The 23368-nt window shown below is 32.8% G+C and overlaps 6 protein-coding genes across 7 annotated transcripts in view; 2 read left to right on the top strand and 4 right to left on the bottom strand.

Moving 5' to 3' along the window:
* Positions 1-23368, bottom strand: part of LOC113395947 (barrier-to-autointegration factor) — a 46151-nt gene that overhangs the window by 14876 nt on the left and 7907 nt on the right. The window lies entirely within an intron of this gene.
* On the bottom strand, positions 1025-6385 carry LOC113395973 (beta-1-syntrophin). 2 transcript variants are annotated; one of them, XM_064216070.1, is made up of 6 exons: positions 6290-6385; positions 5608-6111; positions 4784-4978; positions 4188-4405; positions 3561-4091; positions 1025-2901 (listed from the first exon to the last, which is right to left on the bottom strand). In XM_064216070.1, the coding sequence occupies exons 2-6, from the start codon at positions 6101-6103 to the stop codon at positions 2806-2808; spliced, it is 1536 nt and encodes a 511-aa protein (XP_064072140.1). In that variant the 5' UTR covers positions 6104-6111; positions 6290-6385; the 3' UTR covers positions 1025-2805. The 2 variants fall into 2 exon arrangements, with proteins under 2 accessions (XP_064072140.1, XP_064072139.1); XM_064216069.1 differs by having other exon boundaries at positions 5608-6371.
* On the top strand, positions 7793-10381 carry LOC113395972 (mediator of RNA polymerase II transcription subunit 8). The gene is made up of 4 exons (XM_026633728.2): positions 7793-8191; positions 8690-8935; positions 9153-9249; positions 9566-10381. Exons 1-4 carry the CDS (start codon positions 8027-8029, stop codon positions 9805-9807), a joined length of 750 nt encoding a protein of 249 aa, XP_026489513.1. The 5' UTR covers positions 7793-8026; the 3' UTR covers positions 9808-10381.
* On the bottom strand, positions 9848-14174 carry LOC113395970 (T-complex protein 1 subunit delta). Its single transcript, XM_026633726.2, has 11 exons — positions 13951-14174; positions 13587-13639; positions 13340-13429; positions 12859-13026; positions 12439-12580; positions 12082-12290; positions 11721-11860; positions 11338-11542; positions 10973-11255; positions 10691-10890; positions 9848-10359 (listed from the first exon to the last, which is right to left on the bottom strand). Exons 1-11 carry the CDS (start codon positions 14054-14056, stop codon positions 10342-10344), a joined length of 1614 nt encoding a protein of 537 aa, XP_026489511.1. The 5' UTR covers positions 14057-14174; the 3' UTR covers positions 9848-10341.
* LOC113395971 (uncharacterized) lies at positions 14699-17891 on the top strand. Its single transcript, XM_026633727.2, has 6 exons — positions 14699-15056; positions 15132-15478; positions 15576-15722; positions 17264-17360; positions 17454-17652; positions 17732-17891. The coding sequence occupies exons 1-6, from the start codon at positions 14988-14990 to the stop codon at positions 17806-17808; spliced, it is 936 nt and encodes a 311-aa protein (XP_026489512.2). The 5' UTR covers positions 14699-14987; the 3' UTR covers positions 17809-17891.
* On the bottom strand, positions 19030-22575 carry LOC113395952 (ribonucleoside-diphosphate reductase large subunit). The gene is made up of 5 exons (XM_026633700.2): positions 22284-22575; positions 22116-22204; positions 21607-21784; positions 21084-21283; positions 19030-20991 (listed from the first exon to the last, which is right to left on the bottom strand). The coding sequence occupies exons 1-5, from the start codon at positions 22321-22323 to the stop codon at positions 19111-19113; spliced, it is 2388 nt and encodes a 795-aa protein (XP_026489485.2). The 5' UTR covers positions 22324-22575; the 3' UTR covers positions 19030-19110.

The following is a 23368-nucleotide window of genomic DNA, read 5'->3' as shown; positions in this document are numbered from 1 at the left end:
AATAAGCCGACTTTGATCAAAGATTCAGTAATGAGATTCATTTTATTGGCTTTTGAGTTATCGGCCGACATCGACCAATGATCATACACAGGTTGAAGCCAAACAAATTAATTTGACTTAAATCACCGTTTCAGTAACGAGAGATTAAAATTATTTTTTTTAATTATAATTTATTGACGTGTTTAAAAATAGAACAAGGCACGATAAAGATGTTAATTGCGATACTTAACATGTGCATTGCGTATTAAGCGTAACTGTAAATTAATTACTAATTCTATTTAAAAATTAAACTCTCATTGATCTTAAAAATAAATGTTGAATTATACAAAATTATATCAGCCTTTAACCCATAGAGTACAGAGTATTAATACGTCAGATATTTATAATTATATTGGTAACAAGGGAACAGGCGAGGTTTTATCCACAGACTAGCAAAGGATGCTATTATTATACACTAGTATCAAGAACGAGGTACTTATTATAGTTAACCCTTTTCAATTATTTCCGTCTTAATAAAATCGATATTCGAATTATTTTTACTTAAAATGTATCTGTGCTTGGTTTAGTTAAATAGGGAAAGATTATGTGCCATTGGTAGTGCGTGTACCAGAGATCTACAGTGGAAATAGGTACACCCGAGGTAATAAAACGACACCATAAACTTATTATTTTTTAAAAAAAAAAGAGTTATATGGTTATAAAAATTGAACGATAATGTCGCCTTAGCTTAGTTATAGCTTGCTCCGTCAACCTGTCCTCTGTACACTATCAATTCCAAAGTGACGTTTGCTATACAAATCGGTGTGTTTTATTACGCTTGGGGTTGTCTTGACATAACTAGATCGTCCGGGACAATTTGACGGATGTCTGTAATAATTCCGGACCAACACAGAGCTTAATGCTTGATGAACATTTGACACAAATATTCCGATTGGAGAGTTTTCGCTTGGATCATATTAAATAATATATTTTTACGTGAAAAATCTTTTTTTTTATTACTGTACTACACATCTTTAAGCCAATCACATCCAAATCATTGGGCAGACATTTGGCGCAATGTTTTGGTGCTGGTAACAATAAATTCCAGTAGAATTTATTTCATTTAAATATATTGTAGATTTAATACAATGAATTATAAACATCAACAGTCAGAAAGATTATCACACCAATACAAGTTATTTGTCTCAAATCTCTTGTCCCGGACGATCTCAATACTTATCAAGGGGGAATGATATAATAATACTTACAAATAGTACAAAATTAGTCATGATCGAATAGTATACCGAGAAATATCAATTGTATCATAGAAATGCTAAGAGATTACAAGTTTACTGACTTACATCATACAATAGTTTTGTCTAATTGATATGGCAACATGTTTCATTACACAACTTATTATTAATATGATGATTACAATCTATGCGTTTAAGCGTTTTAATTTTTGTATATGGTAACTAATCGGGTCACTCGATGATCACTCGATTCAGTGAGAATTAGATTGCTCACGTGTGTTCATATTGTTAATGTCGATCTAAGCACTAAGTTAAGTTGTAAATAAATATTCGACAAAAAAAAAACGGATGTAAAATTAAAAAATACAATAGACAATATTTACTGATCAGTCAATCTATCAAGTGTTGAACCATTGAATAATTTATACACAACGAGAAGAGTTAATTTCGAATTTTCAATACACTTATTAATTTTATTTATATTTAAAGCATAAAACGTTTTAATATAATAAAACCAACTACTTTCAACGCAAGCCACGTATTATATACTATATGCATTTACGCGCAAACATACAAACGTAGGCCAAGAGACTCAAAAGGCTAGAGTGCAATCAATGACATAGTATTGCCAATAATAAAATATACAACCAGCCATTTCGTCCAATACAAGTCATACCTTTGACATAAACGAAAACACACATTATAAAAAAAGTCCTTTTACCTTTTTAATCAATTTTTTTAAAAAGGTGTAGTAATATTCATTAATTATGCTAAACCGTATATTATTTTATATTCCTCATTATGTCATAGTGTTTGAGTGTTATTAGTTTTATTAATAATACACTCATTATTACTTTTACACTCATCAGATCAGAACCAAATATTAGTTTACTAGACTTTTAATAAATTATTGCACGTATTGTCGATTACGAAAACTTCAATCGAGATAATAATAAAACAAGTGAGTAACTCAATGGCGGAGTATTCGAGAACAAACATTATCTAATCTTATTAAATAAAGTTAACCTATTCTACACTCGGGAACGTACGAATTATAAAACACTACAGCTATTTATATACAACAAATAAATTATAAAAAATATATTATAATCGATAACATATCATACAAATCCTTACTGTATTAATATTAAATAAAATTACAGAGATTCGTTCTTTGGAAGAGCGCAGGATACAACGTTTTAAATAATAAACAGAGACTAAGTAAATAAACCACAGCTTTGGAATGTATCGGACAAATATTCGTGCGATGACTTACAATATATCGCCAATAGTCAATTATTCTCACAGAACTCTAGAGAAACCGGCAACACTTCTGTAGAAAACAAAACTCCGACTCGACGTCGTAACTAAGTCATAACAGCATCGTATCGCAACGCCGGGACATACGAACAGAAAGTAATCTTCGAACCGTCGTAGGAGACGCGCAGCCGGTCAGTGAGCGGCCACGGCACTGCTAGGGCGCGGCTGGGGCGTAGCTAGGGCACGGCTCTGGCGCGGCTAGGGCGCGGCTAGGGCGCGGCTAGGGCGCGGCTAGGGCGCTGCTGGGGCGCGGCTAGAGCGCGTCGGCCGGCAGCGCGTGCACTCGCGCGCACAGCAGGTTGTGTAAGATGAACACCGCCGGCTTGGGGCTGCCCTCCATGTCCAGCTCCTGCGAGCGCAAGTGACGTACGTGACACAACATTGTACACACAGATACATCAGCAGGCATTCTCATTCCTCTGAGTAAGAATACGAGATACACTTTCCTCGATTTTTTGATACGACGACTACGACGCAAGTTTAGTGAACTCACTACGCTCTAAAGCAGTTCCTCGAGTTGGGATAATTTATTGTTAATGTTATTTTTGTTGGAAAAAAAAATGTCGGAGTTGATTAATTAACAAATAGCAGTAATAAAATATATCAAATAGCAGTCAAGCTGCTATTTGATATATTTTTTAGAGTTCATTATATTTTTGATTGTAATACTTATATGGATTTGATTCCAAATTTTCCCGACCATTACATTTATGAGACAAAAGAGTAACCTCTATTGAGTACGAACACATCCAAATTAATATATTTGCCATAATTATGATAGTTTCGTAAACTTAACTGCTCTCTTTCAAAAATGTCCTGCTGTTGAACCTGTTGTTGAGGAACCAAGATTCCGATTGCAAAAAAATATCATTTCATACACTCTTAATGTAATTTTAACTTTTTTTTACTGCAGTTGAAGCAATACGCAGAACACGACTCATCGAAAAAATCTGATTCGATTCATAAAAACGTCGTACGATCAAGCTAGGCACTCGCAAAGGCACTCACGAGCGTGTCGTCGTCGGCGAAGTGCAGCCACAGCGCGGCGCGGTCGTCGTCGGCCGAGGCGCGCAGCGCGTGCAGCGGGCGGCGGTACAGCGCGCGCGCGCCGCCGCGGCCCAGCGAGCCCGCCGCCTCCCACACGCACACGCCGCCCGCGCCCAGCGACAGCCGCGCGCACGCGCCGCGGTAGCGGCAGCGGAACGTGAACTCGGGCTGCGCGCGCACCGCGGCGTGCGCGCCGTCCACCAGCGCGCCCGCCGCCGCCGCCAGGTCGTGCGGCGCGTCGGCCCGCAGCGCGCGCACGCACAGCCCGCCCGGCGTGCCGGCGCGCACGCCCAGCGCCGCCGCGCCCGAGCCGCGCCGCCACCACGCCAGCCGCGTGGCCGCCAGCCCGAAGCTCTCGGCCGGCGCGCACCACGCCTCGCCCGACCACGGCGCCGCCTCGTACAGGCGCAGCTCCCGGTCCGTGATGGCGACGAACGTCGGCTGCCAGCCCTCCGTCTCGTCCGAGTCGTCGGACCCGCCGGACGCGCCCATCTGATTTTCGTAATAAAATTATTATGCAAGACTGTACTCGTGCAACATTAACATCATGCAACCTCACACCCCATAAGCTATAATAAAGAGACTCACGTGATCCTGCGGCGGACGCCTGGCGAGCCAGCCGGCGTAGCGCACGTCCCCTATGAGCGAGCGCAGGCGGGGCCGCGCGCGCGCCAGCGCCGCCCGCGCCGCTCGGCGGGCCGCCGCGTGCAGCGCGCGGTGCCAGCCCGCCGCCGACGAGCTGCAGGGCGCGCGCAGGGCCAGCGCGTGCACGCCGTCGGGTGAGTAGATTTCTATCGTGCGCTCCTCTGTGGAAATGGACTTTGGTGCTTGTACACGACACACACTTCGCCAAACTTACAACTTTCTAAATGTTAGTACATTATATCTTTGAATATGTTTCTTTTGAATCTCTTACGTAACTAAATAGTGTACAAAATAACTAAAAATGATTTGACAGCTGCCCAACAAGCTGGTGATGATTTTCCAGTCACTATTGAAAAGTTAGCCTTTATTTTTCATTGAAATGGATTCTTGCTGTACTTATATCTTTCCTATTTATAATGACAATGATGAGTTTGTATCCTTACATGAATATCACATGCTAAGTCACAAACGAATCGACATGACATTTAATATCTAACAGTAATCCTTGATGTGGTTTATAGATCTTAAATTTAAAATACCTGGATCATGGTGTCGAAGATTCTTTGCAACACAGGCCATGAGGAGTGGTACATATCTCGTATCAGCACGTCGACGTCTAGGTGATGGTGGTGATGGTGGAGTTTCTACCATATAGCCACGTTGAAGTTCCCATCCCACTTCACTAATAATTGAAGCTTTACGAAAATATGGAGTAACCTCACGGAGATACTTAACTGTAACATAAAAAAGAAAATCTAAGATTTTGTACTAAAATAAAATTTTTGAAAAAGTTGAAATAAGTATTTTTTTACAATGAAACAATTATTAGTAAAACTTTATTAGTCGTAATTAGGCTTATATAATCATCAATATAACTTATTATATTAAGCACCATAATATGGTAAAATTCCTTGATTCAACATTTTGTAATTATTATACTAAGCTGTGTGTCTTGTAAGAAACATTAGCAACTTTCATATAGTCAAAATGCATGTCGATAAAAGATTCAGTAATTACCTTGAGTTAATGAAAAAAATTTAGAAAATATTTAAAAACGATTCTTCATTAGTTGACATTAGCAAAAATTGCCAAGCATTACAGACCGCCATTATAATTACATCAGCAAAGATTGAGTCATGTAATTTATTTTGACGAAGGTTAATTATTAGGTTAATTCAATTACTGTATGTTAACAGTATTAGATACATACTTATAACCAAAAAAACAAATGGTAAATTAATTCACAAGATAGTTATAAATATTTATTTTACTAGATAAGTTATTTAATTATAAAAAGAGACATTTCAATTGAGATGAGGTAATTATTAATAGGCCATATTTGAAATAGAAATGCAGAACTTACCTTCTAGTTGAACCATTTTACCAGCTCTTTTAAGGGCTTTAACGGCTTCCTCGTGAGTGGCATCTTTCAAATCTTCTCCATTAACTGAAAGTATAGCATCACCAACATACAGTTGTTCTGTAAGGTCCGCTGCCATACCCTTAAATATCTTTGATATAAGTATAGGCATGTTATTTTCTATTCCTCCTTTAATTGATATCCCCAAGCCATTATTATCAGATTTAACAACTTGTACCATTCGTTTCTGATTAGCGATAGCTTCAGGTACTTCAGTGAAATCACTGTTCGGTGTCTCGACATTGTTATTGTTTAAGGTACCATTTAGAGTCGTGGTAGCATCGTAGCCATCGTCTAAGCATACACTAAGATAATCATCCTCCAAGGAACAATGCACCCGATACCAAACTCCACGGACTAATGTTTCTAGTAGACCGGATCTTCCAGTGGTTGCATTCGGACTTTCGCTACCGCCACTAGATGCACCGTTCTCCACCATAATTTCCACTAAAATAGTATGATAACTTGATGTTTCAACGCACTAATATGTAAATATGTAGCCTTAAATTATTGAAAAAATGTGAAACCAGATGTTAAAAGTAATGTTCAATGCAAAATTGTTCTCATTACATTTTAGTATTATTTAATTATACTTTCATTTAATGTGAAGTATCTAAGTATTAACCATTGACACGAGATAATCGAATGAATACAACTGATATTTTACAATCAATAATACTATCAAATTAAAATTACTATAGAAAACACAGATGAAATATCATCAAATTTCAAACTACAGATTATAAAATTCATTGGAATGGCGTAACTACTTCTATTTGCATTTTCGGCTATGTACACACAATATAGAACGCACAATGATGTTTTTTTTATTAAAATATTTTATCTTATATTTCATCATTACCAGTAATTCACCGAATTAAACAACATTTTTTTATGAAATAAGTAGTTTATAAATGGTTAATGTTGTATAATTATGTATATATTCCTCTCCTTTTTTATGAAAATATTATATTTTTCTCTTGTTTATTTTTATTAATCATAAGAAAACATAACAATATTATAAAATTCATTGTTAATGTATGAATTTTATAACATCAAATTCAATATTACAAAATTATATATGAAATGATAAGTTATAAACAGCGGCGGCCTTACCCATTGCGAGGCTCCGGGCGGTAGGTCTTTGCGAGGCCCCCTGTCCTCGGTGAAAAGTATGTATATGATTCGAAAGTAGGTCTGGTTGTTTGGTTTAGGTGTTTGATATGTTTGACGAGAGATGGTAAACTTATACAAATAAATAAAATTTGTGTACTTTAAAAATATTTTACATCGAAAGAATTACAAAATTAACAAATAAAGAAATTATAATTTTTTTAATTGATGTTTTTGGCGTCTTCCATAGACTAAAATCTTTTATTAGAGCATGGGCCGTGAACTATGCGATTAAAAAACCGATCTTCAAGTGTTTCGAGGCGCGATTTTTAAGTAGTGTATAATGATTTTTTCAATTATGTCGTGAATTAATGAATTAGTTAACTAACTTTATTTTAATTTACTCTTATTTTATAACCTTAATAAATAATTAGGGATCAAAAACAAAAGTTATAAATAAAAAATCTATTTCAATTTTGCGCGAGGCCCCTGCAAGAGCGAGGCCCCGGGCGATTGCCTGTTCGCCACCCCTTAAGGCCGCCGCTGGTTATAAATACCTTAATTAATTAAGAAAGTTTTTACCTGTTGAAGGTCTGAAGATATGATTATTTTTTATATATTTATATAGTAATTATTCTATGATTTTTTTTAGTTACATTATTCTTCTTCACGCATATGCAATAATTAAAACTTTCATTAGTAGCATTTTCAAGGTTCATAAGTTAGGTTGCGGCGTTGTTCACAAAAGTGGTCAAGTAGGAAGTATATTTTACTGTATTTGTAAATAAACAATAATATCGAAATAATTTTCTTTTGTTGTAATGGCAATGATAGAACTATTATGAATGATACCATAGACCCAATTATGTGCAGATAAAAAAACGAATGTCATAATATGATTATATTGATTTAATTCAAAGAAACGTTATTTGTTATAATCTGTTTAGGTAAGATATTTTTTTTATATAGAAACAGACGTCAGACAGATTTCTAAATGCAACAAAGTGGAGGATATTATTATAAGTTTTTAATATTTTGTGCTGATATTCGCAATACTAATAGAAAAAAAGTAATTAATAAATCTTATTTATTGTTAGCTCAAACTCTGATAAATTGGCATTAAGATTACAAAGTAACAGTTATAAAAATATTAACTATACATACCTCTTAATTAAACACTTCCAAACAGTTATGAAATGCTAAATTAAAAGGGTATTTATAATTGAAGCTTATAAAACTTGATATAACCATGCAACGTGAAGAAAAACAATTAGAAGCTACATTGCATGCCATTTTAAATAGAGTGAATGATCTTAAATCTGCTATACAGGGATTAATAGCAAAATTAGAAACTGAATATGAAACAATAAATTGGCCTACGTTTCTTGATAATTATGCTATATTGTCTGGGCATGTAAGTATATTACTTGATTATATTCTATGAAAATTAGAAATATCCATCTCTACAACATATTGTTCAGATTTTTTGTGTTATACCTAAATTAGCTTTGATTCTTCAGCTTTGTTACGTACTGAATAGAAGCTGATACAATTTTACTGATATAGAATACTACTGTTACTCATTAGATACTAGGTTAAATCATTTTTCATCATATTAGTGCAATTACTATATTTTTGTATACTGTATTTTCCATGAACGCTGTATAAACTCATGTTGATCATGAGATGGAAGTCTGACTAATTAATTAATAATTATATTATTTTGATTTTAAGGTATCTATATCCCTATACAATTTTTTTACAGCATATTTTGTGCCTCCACCAAAAGCTGAATCTTCAGTATTATTTGGAAAAATTAATTATAATTTGTAACATCTCAAATACATAGACATTTTATTATAATTGGTAAAAGAGTTTTGATTAAAAACTCAAGTGTTTTTCACATTTTCAGTTGACTGGCTTAAGCAAAATTCTTCAAAATGAATTAGCTCCATCATTAAGATCAGTTGTAGTGTTGCCTTTACAACTGGGATGTGAGCGTGATGAGGAACTAGCAAGACTGTCAGAAGGAAGAGTGCCAGCTTGCACTCATGACCTAGTCCCAGATCTGCTACGTACAAAACCTGAGCCACAAGCAGAGCAAAGGCTACAGCAGTTAAACCACAAAGCTAGCACATTAAGCTATGATACTGCTCAGGTAGACAGTTTATACTGCAAACTTAATGTGCAACTTTTTTTTGTTTTGATCAAATCCTATGACTTTAAAATATTTTTTTTAATACTTTGGAAATCAGGTAAATTAGACCCTAAGAACCCTGAAAAAGGGACATTATGGAGAAAAATAATACTGTAATACTTTTACTAACTTTAGTCTAGATTTTGGATTATTGCTAAATATCAATTTTTTTTTACAGAAACAAGTAGCCCAATTTACGAAAGTTGTAAGCCATGTATGGGAAATTATATCTAAAGGTCGCGAGGACTGGGAAGGAGAATCAATGAGATCTGCAGGTAGATATTATATATACTTATAAATACTTAACAAATGAATTTGTTTAACATTAAAATAATCTTGTGATTAAACATATTAGTTTTAGCACTCTAAACAAAGAAAAAATATATCTTGAGTAGCTTAGATAAGCAGTATTTTCTGTTTAAAAGAACAGAAAATACTGTTAAACTATATTAATACTTTAAGAACCTCATTAAATATTGTATTGATAATTTCCTTTTCGTGATTTAAAATCTGACAGTTTTATTTACATTTCTTTGGAATTAAATTTTGTATAAAATTTTAAATTGAAATATTATATTTATTTTATTTCAGGTATACAACCAACACATAGCATAGCTGACACCCATGCTTTAGTAACAGCAGTAGGAACTGGTAAAGGTCTCCGACCAGGAATGCAACCTATTGGACCACCTGGTGTTGGAACACCAGGGATGGGTCAAGCTCGAGGCCCAACTCCTCAGATGGGTCCCGCGACTCCTACCATGCCAAAAGCACCTTCAGCAATTAAGACCAATATAAAGGCTGCAAACCAAATTCATCCATATCAACGATAACTTATGGAAATATAAAAATGATAATTATCATTAAATAAAATTTTTAAAGCTTAGTAATTTTTATTTAAATTAGTTTTTTAAGAACTAAAATTATTTCGTGTCTTAACTAAAGCAATACAAGCTCTAATGCAATTATTATAATGTAAACAAACAAATAAGCCATTCAATTTTGCACTTCATGAATAATTTTTTTTATTCTTATTGGACATAACATATATGATAAAAATGATGCAGGTTTTTTGTACACAATCTCTTAATTGTATGGGATTAAAAATACCGATACTTGTTTCTCATGTGCTTTCTTTTTTAAAATAAAGTAACTCTTTTTATTCTACAAATTATTATCTGAAAATTGTGTACAACAAAATCAACACCATTATTTCTGACATAATGTCAAGAAAACATTAATTATAAAATTTGCAACATTTTTCACAAATACCATGAGAGGCTAGACAAAAACTAAATACATGAGTTGGTTGTTAATACTTTGTGATTTTATTTTTTATTGATTTTATTTGTTAAATGCAGTACTCCTTAATTCAGCGTATTGACCTGTAAAAATAAATAAATAATACATTAATTCTATACCTTTTTAATATATATGATGATTAAAAATATAAAGGTTTTTGCCATTACATAATGATATATCTTTACCAATAACTTCATGTATTTTTTGGTATTATAAATCTAGTAATCAATTTTGTTATCATTGTCACTCAACAGATATTGATAACAGGATAAAAAACTTAAGATGATGAAACTGTAACCTGTACCAATTTGTTGTGTACTTTTACCAGAAGATAAAATGAATTTTAAATTTAAATCTTAACATCAAACCCTCGCCTTGAAGTTTGATCCTATTATAGTGTCACACATTACTTACGATATCATCAATTTTGAGAATAGCGCGCACGGTCTCTGTAGCCAGTGCTAGAGCGGACGCGGTCACGTGCAGCGGCTGCAGCACGTTCTCGTGACGCATGTCGGTAACGCGTCCGCGACGAACGTTCACGCCAGCGCCACTTTGGGTGCCACTAGCGTGCGCTGCACGCAGCTCTGTTACCGTCTCGATAGGGTTTAGACCTGAAAGTAACATTCATCATATAATACAAGAATTTCCCACGCTAATAGATACCACAAAACCTGTATACGATGATAAACGAACCTGCATTCTCGGCAAGTGTGGATGGAATGACTTCGAGCGCGTCGGCGTAAGCTCTGAGGCAGTAGTGGTCGGCACCAGGTGCCGCGATAGCAGCGCGACCGAGCTCGGCAGCAGCGGCAGCCTCGGGGGCGCCCCCGCCAGGTACGAGTGCGGGCCGGCGCGCCACGCAGCGCACGGCGCACAGCGCGTCGTGTAGCGAGCGCGCCGCCTCCGCCACCACAGCACCGCTCGTGCCGCGCACAAGTACCGACACAGTGTGGCCGCCGCCAGAGCAACCCGTCATCTGTTGTATTACAAAAATATTATCAATTTTGAATTCCCATTAAACAATGTTCTCTTTATTTGGAAGTGTATATTTTTTTTACCTTAATGTACTTTCCAGAAGGTTCGTTTACTTCTTCTACAAGGTCTACATTGACCAAATTTTCAGCTGTAAAATGATCCAAAGAAGCAATGGGACGGCATCCAAGGGTCTTACAAACAAACTCAATATCTTCACGCTCAATATCTTTAATAACCATTGTTTTGATTTTGTCCAAGAAATGAATTGCTAGATCACTCAGTGCATCCCTGCAAAATAAGCATATCATCTATTGCACTTACTAATACACATCTATTACACACAGTACAATGAACAATATATTGTTCATCATGACACCATCACATGACTTAAGAAATACACTTAAAAAATGATCAATGTAAATTCATTGATTTAATTGATGAATTATTTTATTAATGTGTTTCTAACCTTAAAATAGATTTCTGTACCAGCAGTAGATTGCAGCCAGCTTTTTTTATTTGCTTTACAATATTTAAAATATATTGACGCTCTTCCTTCAAAACACGGTCCATAGCAGCATAGTCTGATACAATCACATTATGGTCCATCTGTTTTTATCCATAAACAAAATAATAATGTAAAAATATATTTTAATGACTTTACTTATAAAAATTGATATTAAAACTTTAGGTTTTCTCATAATTCAAAAAGAGACAGAGCATTTTTTAACTCACTATCCCCTGAATAACATTTATAAGTAAAAACATAAATGTTAATTGATTAAATTAAATTTTTCATTTTAATATTATGTACTTTGAAAATCACTCACGTCAGTTTTAGGTGGAGAGATACAAAATTGGATGAGTCCAACTTTAGCCTTTTCAATGCGGTGAGGTCCATTGACATTAGAAGCACGGTGAGGGATCACAAGCCCCTGAATTAGCTCAGTGTCTTCAACAGTACCACCGATACGTTCGATTACTTTAACATCACGCAGGTCAACACGTGCACCCACTCCTCCTTGGATTGGCTCCATTACTAGAAAAGTTGGTAAATAATAAATATTTAATACATAACATAACTGACACTTTTGTTTGATAAACAATCATTAAAATAATAGAAATTTAGCCCTATATCAAGCCCTATTCAAATTTATTTGTAAGATAATGATAATTATTAATCATACCTGCACGGATTGCTTGAACTGCAATTGGTGCCAAAATTGTAGAGTGCTGGGATACCACTTTCGAATTAAGAGATGTGGCTGCCGCCTTCAAGAGTGCATCTTCATTTGACAAATCTACTGATGTAGATAATCCTTCTACTACCTATTTATTTAAAATAAATGAAAAATTTAACAACAATCAAACCATTAATCTAAAGGATTTGACATAGTCTTAAATGCTATAAAAGAATTAAATGAATATTAAACTGATTCTTATTATTACATAGTATAACTATCATTACTAATTATAGCAGCTTCGTTATGAAACCATAGACATAGATTTTAAAATTATATATGTTAAATCAAGATTGTATTGGTTCATGCTCATTTTTTACTATTAAACTATTTATAAACATACATATCATATTGATTGAATATTACCTGCAGGGCCATTTGCAAAGCCTTCTGGAAGCCATCGGATATAACTGTGGGGTGGATGCCTTTTTGAAGAAGTTTTTCAGCTGCATCAAGTAATGCCCCTGCTATTACTACTACTGATGTTGTGCCATCACCAGCCTCAATATCTTGGGCCCTTGACAGCTCAACTAACTACAATCAAAACATAAAATAAATCAATTTTTAATAGCACATAAATATTGCTAAAAAATATTTATTCAATTTATACAAAATATTTTGATGATTACTCATTTCTTAAATTATTAGTTATTCTAGGTAAGTCACTATAAATTTTTTTTTACTACTACAATGTAATTTAAGAATATTGAATCAATAATAAAATAGTTTCTCAGAAAATAAAAATCATGGTACACTAGTAGCTATTATTGTATGATCATTAGTCATAGTAACTACTTCTCACATCAAATATATCTATTACTAATAAAAATTACTTAAAAAAAATTACCATTTTGGCTGCGGGATGTAGGACACTCATCTGTTTTAAGATAGTTGCTCCATCATTAGTGATGGTAACTTCACCATTAGCGGCTTGAATCTACAATAACAATAAATTATTAAAGAGATTGTTTTTAAATATGGAATTAAGAAACAATGGATGGATTAAAGATTCTTTTTGAAAAAAAAAGCTGTATAAAAACTATCAAACCACTAAAATTAAGGCAAATTTATTATTATAAGCATTTTTTTATTACCATCTTATCCATTCCACGGGGACCAAGACTCGTTCTAATAGCATCTGACACAGCTGAAAAGTATGAAAATAATTTTAAGGAAAATTATAAAAAATTTTAAACCGCATTCCGTTTATTTTACATTTGATGTAACTTTTACCAAATATTTTATTTAAATTAAACAAAGATTTTATGTAAAAGTACACAAAATTACACCAGGTGCAGGAAATTGCTATGAATGACATATACCAACATTTCGGGTGAAGATCAGCATACAAATACATGTAAGTTAAATATTTACTATTATATTTTATTTTGGAATTTAAAGCGGAACAGAAAATAGTTCAGCATAATGTAAGTTATTTAAGTTATATACTATATTAACCTTTAGCGGCATTTATATTGCTCAAACGAATATCAGCTGGCTTGCTTTTGTCTTTGTATATGGCTGAATTAACCTTCCCAGCATCACCACCAGCTTTAGGACTCATTATAGTATTGTATAGAGTCTTGTTAATTGATTAAATATTGAGATTATTTTGGATTCAAAACCGCCTATGATTCTCAATCTCAAGTCAATAGGAACAAAAATTCGTAAAATTAAATGACAGTTGATATTGTCACTCTGACAGATTGACTTGACATGACTTTTTTTAGTTGCTACTACGCTAGTTCGGCCTCACGCCTAGAATATTCAACTAAGGTAACTTAGCGTAAGGTATATACTTTACTCAAGTAAGTTTATAAGTCGTCACTTTATTAAATAATATTAAATTTATCATTTATTTTTTTTTAGTCTTTATTACTGCTTGACTTCATCAAACTATTGTTCGGTGTCAGGATGCTACAATTTAAATAATTTAACTTACGTAAATACTATAATTTTATATTGCTATAATTATCTTTTGCCAGAGGAAATACGCAATTTTGGATACCGCTTAAAAATAAAAACGTCTTCAGTTAATTTAATTAAGTAAAAACATATATATTTACATTAAATTTTAACAATGAAAATCATTACTGATTCTTAAATACTCTTAAAAAAACACTCGCAACTTTATGTAAAATGTCTAACTAGTGAGTAGGAGTTCCTGACAAAACGTAACAGTTGGCAAGTGGCAACATTAGCTTACTAACTTCACTGTTCACATTTTATGATTCTACTTATATATTTATATTTTATTATCTCTTCCACAAATCCACAAATTTGAAAAAATGTTTTTATGATAATTGATAATCACATCGTTAGGGAGTAGAAGCTCCAGATTGCCTTTGTCAAAGCCGGCTAATTATTACCAGAATATCAAGTTATATTACCCTACAATTATTTATTGATGAAATTAAATAATAGTGAATTATGATTTAAATTAGCACCAAGTCTATTTAACATTTTACATAAATTATTTAAACTTTATCTACGCTATGGATCTCATTGAAAATACTAATGATATATCAAAATCAAATACTACAGAAATTGTACCAGATCAAGAGGTATAAGATACAGATTTTTTTGTTTTTATTAATATAAAACTATGATCTATCCTATTATAAATTAGATTTTTTTAGAATATGATGGAATTGGACAAAGAAATCACTGACAAAATTAAAACGCCACAACCAACCGTTAAACATGAAGCATCTACTAGTAGCCAAACATTGATAAAGAATAGAACAGGAAATGTGCAAGTAGACGATTCATTGTCTTGTACTCCAGTTCAACAGAATGTTTCAGAAAATATTACTTCGACCCCACAAAGCATGTTACAGCATCAATTATCTGGGGAGGTCACACTTACTCCTACACACCGGTCATTTACACCTCAAGTTCAGTCTTCAAACCCTCATAGTTCCATGGCTGCTATTACACCAATGGCAAGCGCAGTTAGTCAAGCAAAAAGCAGTGTTAAATTTCAGTATGTCATAATTGTATATTTCTAGCAAGTGCATGATTAATAAATGTAATTGATAATGCTTGTAAATTACACGTAATCCATTTATTACAATTTTCAGAAATTGTGTTTCAACTGTAAGCTTAGGTTGTGAATTGAAGTTATTAGATATATATTGTCGGACAAGATTTTCGGAATACAACCCTGCAAGATTTCATGGAGTGGTTATGAAAATTTTAGAACCACGAGCCACAGCCTTAGTTTTCAGGTACTATTTGCTTTTATGAACTTTTTATTACATACTTTATATTATGAGCTTTATAATAAAGCAATATAAACTTAGATGTAAATTTTTACTCCAAGCTTCTTTAAGCTTCTTTCTTTTTCTTTTTTTTTTTTTAATTCAAAAGATTGTGTTGTACTTATTTATTTAAAAATAGAATAAAAAGTTTATAATTTAAAACTTAAATTACATGGTTCTAATGTTTTAATTTCATCCAGTGAAATTTATTTTGAATAAATAAAAATATAAAACTAATTGCAGAAATGGGAGAGTCAAAAATCATATATCCATTTTTAATGTATAATCTAAATATTAATAACAAACAGATCAGTGCGCATCACAGCACAGGATGCTGCAACCACATTTAAACATAATTGTCCTCACATTCTAATTTTAACAAACAATTGCAAAATTCTCACTGAAAAATAATGTTAACATTTATTTCAATACCATAAATAGATTCTAGTGATATTCAAATAATTTAAAACAAACAAACACTACGAAATTTGTGGTAGGCAGTACTTACTATAGTACAGAGACTTTGATAAACATGGAATCAAACCTTACATTATGACTGAAGCAACAAACATAACATATTTGATATTGTGTTGAGGACAATACTTCACTACTACTATTAAAGTTTTTTTTAAACAAGATGAAATAAATTCTGTTTACCTAACATCTAACCTAATACAATAAAGCCAAAAGATACCCACAATCCCAAGCAGAAAAAGAATAAATAAATAAAATAAATACTAGACAACATCACATACATTACCATGATCCCAATGTAAGTTGCTAAAGCACTTGTGTTATGGAAAATCAGAAGTAACAATACCACATCCAGACCCAAAACAATATAGAAAACCCATGAACTTTTTCTACATCGACTCGGCCGGGATTCGAACCCGGGACCTCGGGAGTGGCGTACCAATGAAAACCGGTGTACACACTACTCGACCACAGAGGTCGAGTAGTATCTGCAATATTTACAAAAAATAACGGGCTATTCCTTAAATTGTGAGCCATCTCATCATAAAAGTAAAGAAAATACGAAAAAAAATACTAATAAATGTAATACAGTCATCAATTTAAATTTTGTGCGTCAAACGTTATATTAAATTTAAAACTATTGACTAAATAACGCGAGGCAGTTTCAAATAAGAATATATTAGTTAGTGTCGAACCGAACCTTCGGCTCCGGCCAAATGTTTTGTTGGCTAAAGATTTCTAACATTCTAGTAAGCGCCGAAATTGAACGAACCGTTAATTTTTATATAAGTTATTACCTAATTATTAAACACATATATATTTTAGTAAATCAAAACAAGGTACCCGCATTTTATGAGTACAACCATTCTGTAACGAACTCCACTTAATATTATATATTTTTGATAAGTTGCAAGATGACTTCAATTGATTCTTCTCAAGTCTGAGTCAATTCAATAATCGGTGATAGATACATGTTTTTACGATCAGATACAGTATTTGAATTCTAAAATAAAGTATGGTAATAAAACTTACAGATCGGGAAAAATAGTTTGCACAGGAGCTAAGAATGAACATGATTCGTATTTAGCCGCTAGAAAATTTGCCCGAATTATTCAAAAACTTGGTTTTCAGGTAAAATATTGATTTATGTTAAATTAGACAAGTTTATTTTAAATTTAGCATATTTTTTTTTTATATTAATTTGTACTTATTGTGTGTTTCTAGGCTAAATTTCTTAATTTCAAAGTGCAAAATTTTATCGCAACTGCAGATTTAAGATTTCCAGTAAGATTAGAGGCTCTTCAACAAGCACATGGACAATTTACATCGTACGAACCAGAATTGTTTCCTGGATTAGTATATAGAATGATACGCCCAAGGGTGGTTCTTCTGATATTTGTCAATGGAAAATTAGTTATTACGGGTAAGTCTTACAAAAAAAAAACAAAGTCCAGCTAATTATTTAAATAGGTATATCTTTTTTAATTCCCCTTTCATTTCAGGCGGGAAAACAAGAAATGAAATTTATGAAGCATTGGATATTATACACCCAATACTAAGAAGTTTTAAAAAGAATTAATATATATGTATCACCTTTATTTATTCCCTGTATTATAAATGATAAAATAATAAACGTTGAAATTCCAAAATATCATTAATTAATTGAATAATAATTACTTGATGTTTCATAACTTATTATTTAATAAAATTAATACGAATTTTCTTTGTCTTTTTGTGTTTCACAAAAACTATTCTAATACACGGTCTAAATATTTTCGCAGTGTTATAAGTATGCTAAGTAACTATAAAATATTTTTGCATAATCCATTTCAAGATACAATCTTTTCATTGTAAAATAATGTATTATTCGTTCGAATATGAAACGTTAAAATAATTTTAATAAAGGTTCAATAAATATCAAAACTCCAATAATGCATTAATTTCAACATAAGATATCGCGGCAAAACTAACAAATCTTTTTTCATTATTACATTGAGGGAGTTGTGTAGCTTTCTTCTCGAATTAGACACCATCAGATTTTCGGTGGATGTAATGAAAAATTGTCTCTAAAACATTAGCCTATTGGTTTAGGAAATTGAGAATAGAAGCCAATTCCAATAAAATTGTAACTCCATCTCCATACAAAGCCGGTTTATCCATTAAGCAACTGCCTTGGGGCGGAGAATTGGGAAATGTTTTAATATTCATTATTGAAATCAAATGTTTATCCTATTTGACTAGGGTAATGCAATTGCATTTTGATAGAAAAAAGATCTAGGAATTTAGAAAAGGGTAGAAACCGAGAAGTGCATTGCTCTGGGGCCCAAAAATGTAGGTGTCACGTATATAAAAAAAATTCAATCCCACATTAAATTAATATGCAATATTATTCTATTCTTATTAGGAAGATTCTACACGACGGAGTAAAAGATGAATGAGACTACTTTTTACTGATACAACATTCGACCTATTTTTTTTCATTTTTATCTTGCTAGCAAAACGCGTTACGTGTTTCCCACACGTGGAAATGGGTGGGTATATGGGATTCGCTGGTGCACAGGACGAGTGCGCCGGAATACCTTCTAAAAAACCAGCGGTCCTTTTCAGTCTCTTCGGCGGACGCCACGGGATCGCTTTCGCATGCTACCTTGACGCCTTAACTCATATTCGACCTACCTATGCGAACGTAGTCATTGCAAAAATTATATATATGGTTTGGCTGATACATTTATGGTGAGCATCGTAATTTAAAAAAAATACTTATTTGAAAATGGAAGTTGTAAATGAATAAACCATGATATTTAAAAATAATATTGTTTATTCGAGGGTATTGTTTAATGATTTATTAGGTAAGTACTTGATAAAAAAACTTATTTAATAGTTAAGAGCCACAGCTCAGACATTCATCTTTGTTTGCCAAAGAACAAGCAATCATAGACAAGTTAGCTTCATCCTTCTCCGACTTGCCATTTGTAACTTGAACTTTAGACTTATCCACAGTAAATTGAATAGCATTAGCGGCTGGTTTGGTACGTAGATAGTACATTCCAGTTTTCAAACCCATCTTCCATGCATAAAAATGTATAGATGTCAACTTCCCATAGTTAGGTTCAGCTACATGAATATTAAACGATTGACTTTGATCAATAAATGCTCCTCTATCTGCAGCCATCTGTATAGTTGTTTTTACTGAAATCTCCCAAACTGTCTTGTACAAATCTCTTATTTCCTTTGGAATTCTTTCTATATTTTGTATTGATCCATTATTGTGAATTATCAAATTCTTCATTTCCTCGTCCCATAAATCAGCTTGAGTTAAATCTGTTAAGAGATGATGATTAACAACTTGAAATTCACCAGATAGAACCCTTCTTTGGTATATGTTGGAAGTAAATGGTTCAAAAGATTCATTGTTTCCAAGTATTTGTGCTGTAGAAGCTGTTGGCATTGGAGCCAATAGAAGAGAATTACGAAGACCATTTTTGGCAATCTTTTCTTTAAGTGCTGTCCAATCCCACAAGTCCGTAGGAGTCTTGTTCCACATATCATATTGTAAAATACCTTGGCTAGCCGGACTACCTTCATAAGTACTATAAACACCTTCCTTCTCAGCTAATTCACAACTAGCTTCCAATGCACCATAATAAATAGTTTCAAATATTTGTTGATTGAGTAATATTGCTTTTTCACTTTCATATGGTATTCTCATCAATACAAATGCATCAGCTAATCCTTGAACACCAATGCCAATTGGTCTGTGCCTCATGTTAGAATTTTTCGCTTCTGGCACTGGGTAAAAGTTAACATCAATAATCTTATTTAAATTCTGGGTTATAATTTTTGTCACTTCTTTTAATTTTTGAAAGTTAAAAGTTTTATTTTCAACAAACATATTTACAGCTATAGAAGCTAGATTGCATACAGCCACTTCATCTGATGATGTGTATTCTACAATTTCTGTACAGAGGTTGCTGCATTTAATAGTGCCAAGGTTTTTTTGGTTACTTTTTCTGTTGCATGAATCTTTATAAAGCATAAATGGGGTTCCTGTTTCAACTTGAGCCTCTATAATTGCTTTCCATAAAATCTGAGCCCTTACTTGTTTAACAAAGCGATTTTCCTGTTCATATTTTTCATACAAGGCTTCAAATTCATCACCCCAACAATCAGCTAATCCAGGACAGTTATTAGGACACATGAGGCTCCAATTTTCATTTTTTTCTACCCTTTTCATAAATAAATCTGGTATCCATAAAGCATAAAATAACTCCCTTGCTCTAACTTCTTCTTTGCCAGTATTTTTTTTTAGATCTAAAAACTCAAATATGTCTGCATGCCAAGGTTCCAAATAAACAGCAAATGCTCCTGGTCGTTTGTTACCACCTTGGTCCACATACCTAGCTGTGTTATTATACACTCTTAACATTGGGACAAGACCATTTGAGATTCCATTTGTGCCAGCTATGTAAGTTCCCTTAGCTCTTATGCAATGCACATGAAGGCCAATACCTCCAGCTGATTTAGATATTAAAGCACATTGTTTAAGTGTATCATATATACCTTCTATACTGTCATCTTTCATTGCTATAAGAAAGCAAGAGGAAAGCTGAGGTCTTGGAGTAGCGGCCGAAAATAATGTTGGACTTGCATGTGTAAAATATTTTTCTGACAGCAAATTATAAGTATTAATTGCAGAATCAATATCTTCTCCATGTATTCCAATAGAAACTCGCATAAGCATGTGTTGAGGCCTTTCTGCAACCTATAACATAGAGTTATTAGAAGTAAAAATGGGTTAAAACAAAGTAAATAAAAGGATAATTATATGAATGCATATAAAAAAATTGTAATTACCTTGTTGTTAATTTTTAACAAATATGATCTCTCCAAAGTCTTAAATCCGAAATAATTGTATTTAAAATCTCGATCATAAACAATAGCAGAATCTAGTCTATCCTTATTATTCATTGTTATATTATAATGAAACTCTGATATCATTGCTTCTCTTTTGTTAGTATGTGGATTTATTATATTATATAAATCAGTCATGACCTCTGGAATAACAAAAAATTGTAATAAAAGTGTTAATTATAAGACTAAGCTGTACAATTTATTCTTAACACAAATATTAAGTATAGATAGTATAGCTTTTAACATTGTTTTTATGATTTTGTATGACATAAGTAACTGAAAGGACCGAAATCTTTCAACAGACACACAGAGAAAAGAAAGTATTACAAAACTATTAAATTAAATACTTTAGTAACATTTAACAAGTAGTTTAGCATTGCTTAAGTTTAAACTTGTAAAATATTAATAATGAATATTTTGTTTAGCAAAATTAGCAAATGGTAATTTATATAAATAGATATTTTACCTGAAAAATGCTTTTTAGTTTCTTTGTGCAAATTTGATATGGCTAAGCGAGCAGCTAGAATTGCATAATCTGGATGATCAGTTGTCATTGTAGCTGCCGTTTCAGCAGCCAGATTATCAAGTTCAACTGTTGTTACTCCAGAGTAAATACCACTAATGACTTTCAATGTTATGCTGACCTGTTGCAACACACAATGCATATCATATATATTCATGTAAAAAAAGTTCAGCAAAATTGTGTAATTAGTGAAAATTGATTGTTTAAACTTATTAAATATTGTGTACAATCCAATCCAAAAGTTTTGTTTTAACTTTTGAAAACCTCTTGGACTGGTGCAATAACAGATTTTTAACTAGAACTTCCAATATAATATCATATACTGCCCCAGACTATTATTAAATTATTAATTAATATTAATTAAAACTTACCAATTACTTTTTATTTTTTTATAATTATTTTAAGTTATCAATTATTTAATTGTGATATTATTCTAAATGTTTAATACTCACGGGGTCAACAAAGTCCATATTTAAACCATAACATAATTTTTTGATTCTTGATGTAATTTTATCAATATGAACTTCCTCCATTCTTCCACCTAATAAAAATAAAACACATTAGTAATACGAAGTTTTTGCTGGTTCATTGCGTTAATTGCAAAATAGGAGTTTACTTACCTCTCTTAAGTACATACAACTTGCTACTTTTCCCGACCATTTTAGAAATATTATAAGCCCGATAAATTTAGGCACGACTCTCGTAACAAAACGATTCAAAACAGACGTTATATATATATTTTAACAATGATATGAACTGGTTATTTGAATATTGTTCTGAATAATTATTATTATAAAAGCTGAATGTAAGCAAACGCAACTATTTGTAATAAAATTGAGTAGTTTATTCTTTAATTCCAGTAGCTTGAAGTTCTAGTCCAGAGTTGAATGCAAGTAGTAAGTAGAGGTACTAAATTCAATGACAATTGGATCTAGCAAAAATTTGGCCATTTCCGTTATGGCGGGAAAACAGAAAGTGTTACCATATATGTTCTAATTATTATTTAGATAACCTATGAACATAATAATAACTGTCACCAGTCGTTAATAATAATCTATTCCTTATTGGACTATATTCTATACATATATATTAGGTATATTACATATTAGTGCCTTTTAACACTAATAAGTTACAATACACAGTAAGGAATTTGACTTTACAAGGGGTTTTTGAAAACCGACGCTGGTGTTGAGCTCGCTTAAAATGTAAAAATATTATGGAATTATAGAAACTGCACTCAATCTTCTTATGCCGCATCTGAACATCGGATTCAGAGGATCGATATGAATGGACAGAGATCAGGGGCTCTAGTTAAACTCAAATTCCTTTATTCAACGTAGAAGCATTACACTTACTTATTGATAGTCAAATTAAACACTACCACAGGTTCGGAAAAGGAAACACCCTGACCTGAGAAGAACCGGCGAAAGAAACTCAATTACTGTGAGAATCCTTCAAGGATCTATTCTTGGTACATTTTTCTTCCTCATTTATATAAATGACCTGCCACTTCTTTTAAGTAATAAACACGAGATGGTATTGTTTGCTGATGACACTTTTTTAAATAAAAAAATAAAAAACAGCCATCAATGTCTAATGATATCAACCATGCTTTCTCTGAAATAGTACATAGGCTTAGTGTTAATCACTTACTATTAAATAGTTATAAGACAAAATGTATTAAATTCACTTCTCCTAATGTAAG

This window comes from Vanessa tameamea, chromosome 10 (assembly GCF_037043105.1).
Source record: "Vanessa tameamea isolate UH-Manoa-2023 chromosome 10, ilVanTame1 primary haplotype, whole genome shotgun sequence".
Lineage (NCBI taxonomy): Eukaryota > Metazoa > Arthropoda > Insecta > Lepidoptera > Nymphalidae > Vanessa > Vanessa tameamea.
This window is presented reverse-complemented; position numbering and strand designations above follow the sequence as displayed.